Here is a 12,255-nt window from a genome sequence, read left to right as displayed (position 1 = left end):
CCGGGCGAGCCTCCCGGAAGATGGCTAATTTATGGGACATCACGTCCGGGTGGACGCCCGGCATATCGGCGCTCGACCATGCAAACAGATCCTTGTTTTCTAGGATCACCGCGCCGAGGAGCTTTTCTTCTTCCGCGTTCAGGACTCCCCCGATCTTCGTGAGATGTCCAGGTTGGCTTCCGATCAAAATCTCCTTGGTTTCTCCTTCTGGTTGTAGCCGATCCTCTGTGTTCGTCCGGGGGTCTAGGTCTGTCATTGCTACCTCCGATCGGTGATGCTTCCGCGGACGACTGTAAGGCCTGATCCTCAATCCTGCAGCATAGCACTGTCTGGCCACTTGTTGATCTGCATGCACCGTGAATATTGTCCCCTTGTCCGACGGGAACTTCATGGCCAAGTGAAGGGTAGACACGATCGCCCCGAAGGCGTTCAAGCATGGTCTCCCTAGCAGCACATTATATGAAGTGTTAGCTTCAACCAAAAGGAATCTAACCCTTACCTCTCGACCGTCCTTCCTCGAGCCGATCCTCGTACGAAGATCCACATACCCCCTTGTGTCCACCCGTTCGCCCGAGAAGCCTACTATCTGCTCGTTGTATGGTACGATCAGGTCCTCGGAGAGGTTCATCCTCTGGAAAGTCTTCCAGTATAGGATGTTGACAGAGCTTCCCTGATCGACCAACACCTTTCTGATCCCATACTCGGCCACCTCTATCGAGATGACCATCGGGTCATCATGATCCGGATCGGGCGCCTTGAAGTCATCGTCCGTGAATATGATGGGAGGCATCGAGCGGATCTTCTTTTCGACCAGATGAACCGACTTCAACGCCCGAACGTGCCTTTTTCGAGCAGCGGAACTTGAACCTCCTCCGGCGAACCCTCCGGAGATGGTATTGATATAACCCCTCAGGGGTCTCTCATGGCTACGACTGCGGCTCCTTCTTGGAACCCGATGCGACTGGGATGACCCTCTCCTTTGCTTTTCGCGTTCGGGCTCTCTCTTTCTCTCCGATCGGGCTGGGGGAACCCTTCTCGCCGGGCTTCGGTTCCTCACCGGACTCCGCGGGGGAAGATCTTGTCGAATGTATTTCTTCAAGTGTCCCTGCCGAATGAGTTCTTCTATTTTGTCGCGGAGCGTGTGACACTCTTCGGTGGTATGCCCAATTGTCCGATGGTACTGGCAATGTTTACTCCCGTCGACGTCGGGTGGCGGAGGCTTCTTCCTAATCGCTGGGAGCGAATTGGCACTGAAGGCCTCCTGCAGGATCCTGGCTCGGGGAACAGCCAGAGGAGTGTAGGTTGTGAACTTTGGTGACTTCCTTTCGGTGGCTCGGGCTACCGGTTTGCTCGGTCTAGGAGCGGTCGGCTTTGGGAGCGCAGCATCCTCCTTCTCCCTCTTCTTCACCCTAAACTCCTGCATGTCTTCCATCTGTATGAATTTGGCCGCGCGTTCCCTCATCTCCTCCATCGTCTGCGGCTTCTTACGGCTTATCTTGTCCGCAAAAACTCCCGGCTGGAGTCTGTAAGAGAAGTGATGTCGCGCAATCTCGTCGCTGAGACCTTTTATCTTGACCGACATCCGATTGTACCGATCAAGGTAACTCCTCAGCGATTCCCCGTCCTCTTGTCTGATGTTCACCAGATTGTCGACCGTTAGAATGGCCAGTTTCAGGGGTGCGAACTGTGTGCTGAACCTTGCCTTCAAAGTGGCAAACGAGTCAATACAACCGGTCGGTAGCTCGGAGAACCACTCCAACGCCTCCCCAGTCAACGAAGTCGAGAAGACTCGGCACCAGATGGGATCGCTGACGGCGTGAAACATCATCTGATGCATGAAGACCCGTATGTGATTGTCTGGGTCGGTCGTGCCGTCGTACTTGTCAAAAGTCGGCATTTTCCACTTCTCCGGCAGCGGCGTCTCCAAAATATATGGAGTAAAGGGGGAGGACCCCGACGCAGGGATCGGTTGGCGCGACGGGCGGCCCCCGTTGTTTGCTCCTGAACTCTCCGCCACCGTTTGCGACGGATTTCCCCTCGAAGCCTGTGTCCTTTCAACCCGAGCTGGTTGTGATTGCTCATGTCCCGTAGGTGGAAGGCGACTCTCCACCCGTTCAGCATCCCGATGCTGTTGTGCCCGACTTAGCCTGTTCGGGTCGGGCACGGTAGGCGTCGAAGGGATTCCATCTTCCTTCTGCCTTAGGATGGCATTCTCCTCTCGTAAAATCTGCATCTATGCTTCATAGTTCCTTTGCATCTCGTCCATTCTCTGCTGCATCGCCCGTATCATCTCTCTAGTGTCCGCCTGATCATCTGCCAATCTTCCCCCGTCCATGTTGCTGTTTCGGTTCCTCGTGGTCACCATATGGGTATGTTCTCAAAGGAGGCTGCTCGGCCCCACGGTGGGCGCCAAAATGTTTCGGGGTAGGGACCAAGAGCCTACTGGAAGAACCTCTTCACTTTACGTTATCCTTCTCCTCTCCAGTAACTTCAGCGAAATCCACTCCTAAGCTCGATCGGTTGGGATGACGATCGGGGTACCTGTCTAAAGTACTCTGATGCTTAAGTCAGAAAGGGCCGATCGGTGAATCAGAATATCAACTGTAATAAATGCGAAATTAAGATCCTCACCAACCTACCTTTGGGCCCTATTTATAGCTTTCGACATGGGCCTGTAATTAGGGTTTCTTAATCACGGCCCAATGATCCCTTAATAAAGATTAATGATTCGTTTAACCGATAATTAAATGACTTAAGTCATTTAACTGTGCGACCGAGGGCCGCTTGGCTGGGTTGATAATGTTACGTTTCCAACAAGCTAACAATCTGTGTTTTACCGATCGACAGACAGGTGCTTAAGAAGGTTCGTCGCTACTGTTTTACCGATTAACCGATGGGCTCCCGAGGTTAGAGAGTCCATCGCTGTTGTTCTACCGATGAACCGATGGGCCCTCAAGGTTAGAGGGTCCACCGCTGCTGTTCTACCGATGAACCGATGGGCCCTCAAGGTTAGAGGGTCCACCGATGTTGTTCTACCGATGAACTGATGGGCCCTCAAGGTTAGAGGGTCCACCGCTGTTGTTCTACCGATGCACCGATTGGCATGAAAGTGGTTAAGTCGTGACTTATATGTTCAACCGTTTGACCGATGTTCTGACATTTTATCTGTTTGACCGATGGTCTTATGCTTTGACGATGTTGTATGACTGTTCGTTTGACCGCAGGACCGATGGTCCCTTGAGGATTATCTTTGGCCGATTGACCGGTGGGACATACAGTACACCTTCCTTAAAACATTAAAAAACTGCAAGAGCCCCACATACGAAACAGAACTTGAGAAATGAGCAATTTGTAGTTGACAAACTTCTTTATACTTTATTTTAAATTAAGTACAAAGATGAGATGAGTATGTATATTTGTTATTTCTCCGTTCTTTTATATATATATATATATATATATATATATATATATATATATATATATATATATATATATCATTATTTTCATATTTACTTCTATTTTAAATTATTAAAACACTTTTAATTAATTAGTTCTTTTAGTCTCATAACTTATTATTTAATATATTTATTTGATATTCATATAATTAATTAATTTTTATTCATATTTAATATTGGAGAAAATAAAATAAATATCTTTTTACACTTCTCCTTTAAAACCCATATTTAGGAATGACAACGGGGCGGGGCGGAAACGGGTTTCGCTATCCTATATCTATTCCCGTAAAAAAAAATTATTCACATTCTCATACCCAAATTCAACGGGTATCAAACTTTTGTGTCATCCCATCCCCACCGGATAATGGGTATAATCTCCTACCCGTACCCATTTTCTTACTACTTTATATTAATTTTAATTAATTTTTATAAAATAATAAAAAATTACGGTAAAAGAAACATAAAATTATCAAATAGTCAATGTTATGAGGATGGTTGTTTCTTCGACATCAAATACTTTGAAATAAATTATAATTGTTTACATTTTAGATTAGAATACCAAATAAAATTTTGATATCAAATCCTAGTTGATAAAATTTAAAAATATTTTTAAAAAAATATAAAAGGAAAAAAATATTCAAATTAAAAAATATTTTAAATGTTTGTTTACTTTAATTTTTTAAATTATAATGAATCTCTTTTTTATTCACTAATAAAAGTTATAATACATCACTTAAATGACGCAAAGAACAAATAATAAATATAATAATAAAAGTTTAACATAGATCTTGTATATTTTGAACTCCACTATATGTTGAATGGTGATAAAAAAAATATTCATGGCAATTACATTAAATTTTTATATTGTAGTAAATAAAAATTATTTATACAATTATAGTGAAAAAATTAAAGTATTATTGTAATGAGTTAGAAAATAAAAAATAATTAGATAAAATTTATCGAAATAGTATTCTACATGATGAAAATAAACAAAAAATAAAAATATTAAAAAATTAACAAATGTGTGTCTTATAAACAATTTGGAGACTATTAAAAGGAATCGCAAAAAGGAAAACAAATGTATAATTAAGGGTACGATAAGATGAAAAATATCTTAGAGATTTAAGAAAACTTTTCAAATATCAACATATATACTCAATGGTTGAGAAATAACAAAAATTGTTTTAGTGAAATAAAAAAGTTCTTCAAATGAAATAAAAACTAATAATAATAATAAGTAAATAATTTTTTTTATATTACCATGTAAATGAAATGTTTATGCTATTAAACACTTAAATTGAGAGTATTAAACATTCTCATGTGAAAGGAAAATATACAATAAATAAGATTATTAAAAAATAATAGAAATACTCAAATGTTAGACATATTTTTTTTTTAATTGACATACATCATTTTAACATAATTACATAAAAGTTATGATAAGATAAAAAAATATATTGGAGATGCGAATGAGTTTAATGACAAACCAAATAATTAGAAAAAATAAAAAATAGAAAGTATATATATATATATATATATATATATATATATATATATATATATATATATATATATAGGGTTACTTAATTAATTATGAATATTTTAATAATTTAAACGATGTTGGAGATATGGCGGGGACGAGTATTATGGTGGGGATGTGTACATCCCCATCCCCATACCCAATTGAAAAAATCGGAGATTCTCCATACATATACCCATACCTAGTCAATGCGGGAATTCTCTCTCAAAACAGAAACGAGTTCGGACAATACCCACGAGGGCGGGTTTATTTGTCATTTCTACCCATATTGGACACAATTGTGTACTATGCCATCTCAAAACTCAGTTATAATCCATAGCACATCAATAATTTATTATCATATACAAAAATGTAATTAAAAAATAAATAAAAACAGAAAACATGGAAAACCAAACCAAATTCATGTAGAAAAAAAAATACATTGCAAACTTTTTTAAGTGAAACTAAACAATTATAAAGTTTATATCTATTATTAAAAAAATCAATAGCAACAACATAATACCATACAATTTATAATAATTTCTTTATTTTCTATTCATAAAGAAGCTGATTATTTGTACACACACCAAAATATTTATATTTATGGCAACTTAAATTACGTTACAGTTTAATAAGTTAATTTATGTGTTTTAAATATAATAAATTAAAATGATATTTTATGCTAAACAATTTACAAGAAATGGAAACTTAAATTACGTTAGAGTTTAATAAGTAAATCTATGTTTTAAATATAAAAAAATTAAATTATGTTTTATATTATTTTCATGTGCTAAATAATTCACAAGAAACTTAACGGGAAATATTATCTAATTAGTTTCTTGCCAATTATTTCCATTATTTACAAATTTATATCTACAACAAGATTTCAATAAATAATATTTTTTCTGCAAAGTTTTATTTGTAAGAAAATGTTATATATACCATAAACATAAAAATATTGGCAAGTAACTACAGTATTTTGTTTTTCAAAATTTTTCAACAAAAAATCTACTTGTATTTTCACGTGAAAAAAAAAATTTCATAAAAAAAATATACAAATATTTTCGGTCAGATATTTTCAAATGAATTTCCCGTCGAAAATTTTTCCTAAAATATGTACATAAATATTCCACAGAAAATTTTCACAAAATGTTATGTCAGTAATAAATATTTTTCTATTAGTGAATACTATTTGACATAAAAATAGGATTATTTACAACTTAATCTAGGTTTAAAAATAATGATTTGAAGTTATATTAATGCTCTAGTTAGTATTATTTCTGAAAAATCATATTTTCATTATTCTTAACTGTATACAATAAAGACAGTTATAAATCATAAAAGTGTTTATTTTTATTAAACTTTAAATATATTTCCAGTGTTTTTGTTCAAACTTTTTATCTTATTCACTTCTAAAAGTTTTAATATAATTTGTTCTTCTCTTTAAACTATGTAACACAGTACACAGACGAAAAAGGGTTAGGTGCATAGAACTTTCCATGAAAACAATAATCATAGATACCGTGGTCCACCATAACGTTTTAATGACTGTGCAGCACACCAAATCTAACTCGCAAGTTGACATGACATTTATGTATCATGTTTGGGTTTTATATCCTCTTTCATAAAATGTTTAATTAAAATATCCTTTCATTCTTTTATTTTATTCTCATAATGTCAAGATAAAAAATTTTAAAATAATAATAACTGGGTAACCAAAATTGCTTCAATAAAATATTCTTATCTGTTTTATTTTTCTATGACAAATCTAAACGAATAGTTATTACATTTTTTTAACTACATGTTTTATGAATAATTGAGAACTTATTTTTCCATCTAATGGATTTATTATAACTTGTTATAGATTAGTAATTACTCAACAATAACCTAATTAGTTTATGATCACCAATGAAATAACTTAAACTAATAAGTATTTGTCTAGAATAATATTAAAATAAAATTACAGTTATTACAGTAAAAAATAAATAAATTTATAAAATATCAAAGTAGATAAAAAAGTGAATTTGAGAGAATAAAATATTTATACACTATAATTGGAAAAGGGGAGAGAAAAAGAGCGCGTTATGAGAGAAGGAGGTGTTGTGAGAGCATGTGGTGCAACGTTGTCGTTTTGTTTTGGGCAAAGAAATATACAACAGAAGGAACCCGGAACAGACGTAGACCACATAGATCTCAGCGTTGTCGTTTTTTTTGGCAAAGAAATATATAACAGAAGGAACCAGAAATAGAGGTAGACCACGTATATCTCTATCTTTGTTGAAAGTTCTACATTAATCAGAAATAATGTGAATTCAAAATATATATATATATATATATATATATATATATATATATATATATATATAAATAAAAGTTAAATATAAATTTTATCTTACAAACTGGTTTTATAGAATTAAATTAAATTTAAAATTTATTTATAAATATTAGAATATCAATATACCTTAGCATACAACAACATACGAAGTTGCAGATTTGCAAAAAAAAACCGCATCCATAATAAAAAAAATATTAACATCCTCAATCAAAAATATTATCGTTCAAAAATTATTCTATTAACAAAGGGATATAAGATAAGCACATAAATATAATATAGAAACTTCAAATACAGAAAAAAATCACAAGAAAATAAATAATTATTATGTATAAATTTTACAAAATACAAAAAACACTCTCAATAAATGTATAAAAAAAGACAAATATTAGTTCAGAGCGTCTTTGACATGAATAAGACACGTCATAAACTTAGAATTTATTATATTGTCACTAACACTCATCCCTTGAATTATCTTAAAACAATGTGCAACTTTTCGAAGAGATGTTATTTTCACCAACTCAACAAACAAAGACAAAGACGTCATTGATTACAACATAAGGGTCTCGTTATTGATTACGAGACCCAAGAAAAGGATGGTCACGAAGGAGCATGCATTCAAGTCTTAGAATTTGAAAGGGAAGATTGTACAGTGGCATCTGCTTTCTTATCCTTGTTCTTTGATGATGCCCCAGCTTTGTTTTTGTCGAACACAGCGTCCCCAAGGAAGTGGCTGAGGCTTTCTTCATAGCGATCATGGCGTCCTTTAGAGTCTCTGAATTTGTTGGAGTTGCTTTGGTAACCCAAAACCTCTCCAGCATCCAAAGAGTTATCCATTTGGACAATGCTGATAGTTTGGTTTAGCTTGGAGTTGGGGAAGAAGGCTTGCACAGAAATGGTTTCTATGCAGAGAGTGATAATTCTTTGGAAAAGGTGAGACCCTTTTATAGGTTGCATGAGGGCTTTAACTATTACTACTTAATTAAAACCTTATCTTTTATTATGTTTTTAATATTAAATAGTCAAAGTCTAATACATGTTCGGTAATGTCAAGATATTCTTTTTGCATCCTTATAGTCACTTTTTCTTTCTCTAGGTTCACATTACCTAAATTAGTATTTCATTGTAATATAATATCTTACTAAAAATTAGTTATATATTACACGATTTTAGCAATGACTTGTTTTGAGATAAATTTCTTTTACAAACATTAAAATAATTATTTTAAGATTTAAAATATTATTCTAAATGTTTTCTTTTTTTTTTGTCCATATTTTATTTTTTATATTATAATTTTTTTGAATTAAATTAGTTGTTTTACTATTTTACCTTTTACTCTATACTTTTTGAAAATTTAACTTTTCTTTTATTTGACAGTTTTTTTAATTTAATTATTTATAATAAAAAAATTCAATAAAATAAGAATAAATTCCACAAATATAACAAAAACAAATCTACAAAATTTATTATTATTTATTTTATAACTAAAATAGTAATAAATAAACAAGAAAATAATACTTTTTTTATTTTTCTACTTTATTCTTTCCTGTACCGACTCCCAACTTTCAGTTTGGCGTGAGGAAAAAGTAAGCTATGTATCCAAGTTGCCACATCTCGAATTTTTCATTAACCATGACGCTATAAAAACTGTTACTAATATAATATAATTTATTAACATCTGGTTAAATATTAAATGTATTCTATGTTATTAAATATTTTTAATAATCTTCTTACATATTAATAGTTATATTTACAAAAATGTTGTAACAAAATTTGGTAACAATTTTTTAAATAGAAAGGTAACATTTTACATATTAATATTTATATTTACAAAAACAACACTAAAAACTTTTAGTAATGTAAAATCCCTTTCTTTTAAAACTTTTTTCTTTGTCGGTTGTCTCAATTTTTTTAAGCTGTCAAAATAGGTTGAAACCTGCGAGTTAATCCGGCTCACAACAGGTTCGAGTCGGGTTGGATTGAAATTTCTTCATAAATTTTAATACAGATTGATTTTTGACCCGACTTATGTAGAACCCGGCTCATCCGAGTTGAACCCGTGGTGAGTTGGGTTAGCTCCCCAACCTGCAAATAAAGGATCATACAAGTGTTTTTTGTTAAGTTGGATTTTGTATTTGGGTCAAGTTAGATTTTTTTACTTTAGCCAACACATAAATAATTTGTATTTTTTATGATTTTAGTTTGTATTTGGATTATATTGAAGTTTATTTAGATTTTAATTAGAATTAGAATTTAGTTTTTACTGAAAAAATAAAAAAAATTATATTTTTATTAATTAAGTTAGCCTGTGAGCCAACCCGTTTAACCCACCAACCCGTGTTGGGCCGGGCTGGGTTCGAATTTTTTTAACTCGTAAATAAGTGAGCTGAATTAGGTTGGTTCACTAAGTGATCAACCCGTGGTGGGTCGAGTTGGGTCGGATCGGGTTACCCGTTTTAACAGCTCTAGTTTTTTGAAATTCAAACATCTTTTCCCCCAATACTAGTTCATTCTTTTCTTTTCATTTAACTTTGATCCTCTCTTTTCTCATCTAAAATTTCATTTTTTTTCCTGAATCAGATGTTAGTTTTGGGTTCGTAGTGAGGTCCTCTTCAAATCAATCTGAACAAAATCTTCATCCGCGTAATCTAACCTCAGTATCGTTTTATTGTTTTTGGTTTTTTAATTCTGTTTTGATCATGATTAGAGCCTCATTTCTTCTTTATGTTCTTGTGTTTTGGGCTTCTCTAGGTTGAATTAGGGTTTTGGGGCTAAAATTACCCTTGGGGTTTTCTTCTTATCAAGTATGGTATATATGTTTGAGGTAAGGGAAGGTATATTTTTTTTTTATGAAAGTAAATTTGTTTTTGCATGTTATAATTTGATAGATTGAATTACTTGAATTGTTGTGTTGATGTGTTGAATTGATGAGCGCATGTGAAACTTTAGTGGTTTATGTTTTTGGTTTTGGATGATGAGAACAGGTGAGAATCTACTATTTTTGCTTAAGCGAGATAAATCTAGTTCAAGTGAAAATAGTCATAATTTCACTTTGCGCTTTGTTCGAATTTTAGCTCAAGCGAGAGCCCCTGTCACTCAAGCGAGAATGTCTATCTTAGGTGAGAAAGTAACTGGAACTCTTTTTATTGCTAGAATTCCACTTTGCTCTTTGTTCAAATTTTAGCTCAAGCGAGAGTCTGTATCGCTCAAGCAAGAACCTCTAGCTTAAGCAAGAGCCCTTGTTGCTTATGTGAGAATATCTAGCTCAGAAAAGAATGCTTCAAAGTTTTAATTTATTATTTTTAACTGATGATTAATTGAGTTAATTTTAAAAATATGATGTATGAAGTTATGCATGAATGATGTGGTATTTTGAAACTTGACTTGATGTGTTTTGCATGAGATATGAGTTATTCAGAGATAACATGTGAAAGATGTGAGAATTTCATGAAGAAATTTCTTTGGTGGTAATATAATTTATGCACTGATCTATGGATTCAAGTAAGGTTACATCCTGATACTTTAAATGATCATTCAGACTCATATATAGTAGAATTTGGTTCATGTGGTGAGAGTAACAGAAGGTCCTAGTCTAAGGCATGATAATGACCTTAGATGATCATGGATTAACCTCGTGTGCGGTAGGGTGAAACCCATTGGCAATGACTCTACAGAGTAGTAGAGGTCATGATAAGTGTCAATTATTAGTTAAATTACATATCATTTAGACACTTATCTTGCACTAAATCAATGTAAAATCATCAGAATTGTCCTAATTTTACATAAGTACAGAATGAGGTAGTGATAAAATATTAAAAGTGGAATTTAACGTATGTTCTGTTGTTTTGCATGTAAAATGAAGTAAATTATAAAGTTGGTGTTGAGCCCCAAAAGTTGCAACTCAAGCCAAAAGATGAACTGAGGAAGTTAAATTTTGAGCTTGTGGCTGAGTAGCGAAATTTGGCGCTTAAGCTACATTTTAAGAAAACTTCACTGCAAAGAAACATGAAGCTCCAAATTTGAAATTGAGCACGAATAGAAAACCTCCATAGCAGGGAAACCTCCATTGTTGAACTACAAAAGATGAACACCCAAGCTTGGGAAGAAACCTACTTTTGAAGGAAACCTTCTAAAAAAACTTCAAGATTTGGAAGCTAAAGCAACACTTGAACTTTTATAAATACAGGGCATGACCCTTGTTATTTTCATGTTGATCTTGTATACTGGTTTTATACCATTCTAGAGAGAGATACTATTAGTTAGTTAGGATCTATATAGTGTAGTAGTATTAACTATGGAAGGAAGGATGCTATGCTAAGTTCATCTTGTATTCATCATCATGAGCAGCTAATTCTTCTATAGTTGGGATTAAATGTAACTTCTAAACTCTCTCTCTATATTGCACTTGATTATATATATGTTGTGTTCTTGTTTTACCTATTGGTTACTTGGTTTGTATTTCACTCCGTATTGATTTGGCAAATCATCACACCTCATCAGCACTAGATGCAAAGACATTTGGTTTAGTGTTTAGATCCAATCAAGTATCCCGACCCTTGGCATATACCAAACATGGATATGCAGGCTTAGATGGTGTAAAGAGTCTTGCTCTCAAAGCAAGAATTCCTCCACTTGGGTTGAGAGATCTTGCGTCTAACAACCTTAGGTTCTAATGCACAAACATGTGGTTTGTTTTACAGGTAAGTGTACTTCCATGAATAGTAAGATAAAGAGCATAATATATAGACAATTATAGGACAATACAGTTAAAGTTAAGAGGTCAATTTTAATCTCAACGTCCTAATCAACATCACTTCTCTCATATATTTATTTAGTTTATCCTTATCAATATAAAAACCAAAAGTCATCTATTGTTCCATTGTCAAACTGAGTCAAAATATAGACTGTTGATCTAGTTATCACTTCCTCCATGTGGATACAACCTTGTT

General features: G+C 33.9%; 1 protein-coding gene across 1 annotated transcript; it reads right to left on the bottom strand.

Moving 5' to 3' along the window:
* Positions 1-429: 429 nt before the first annotated feature.
* LOC146887153 (uncharacterized) lies at positions 430-2,233 on the bottom strand. The gene is made up of 2 exons (XM_085672046.1): positions 500-2,233; positions 430-444 (listed from the first exon to the last, which is right to left on the bottom strand). Exons 1-2 carry the CDS (start codon positions 2,231-2,233, stop codon positions 430-432), a joined length of 1,749 nt encoding a protein of 582 aa, XP_085528172.1.
* Positions 2,234-12,255: the final 10,022 nt, after the last annotated feature.

Source organism: Vigna unguiculata, chromosome 4 (genome assembly GCF_037176805.1).
Source record: "Vigna unguiculata cultivar grain cowpea cultivar isolate G323 ecotype 2 chromosome 4, ASM3717680v1, whole genome shotgun sequence".
Classification (NCBI taxonomy): Eukaryota; Viridiplantae; Streptophyta; class Magnoliopsida; order Fabales; family Fabaceae; genus Vigna; species Vigna unguiculata.
This window is presented reverse-complemented; position numbering and strand designations above follow the sequence as displayed.

Bases quoted from the DNA above. Each gene is read 5' to 3' on its own strand.
- LOC146887153 (XM_085672046.1), bottom strand. From the start codon at position 2,233: ATGCAGATTTTACGAGAGGAGAATGCCATCCTAAGGCAGAAGGAAGAT.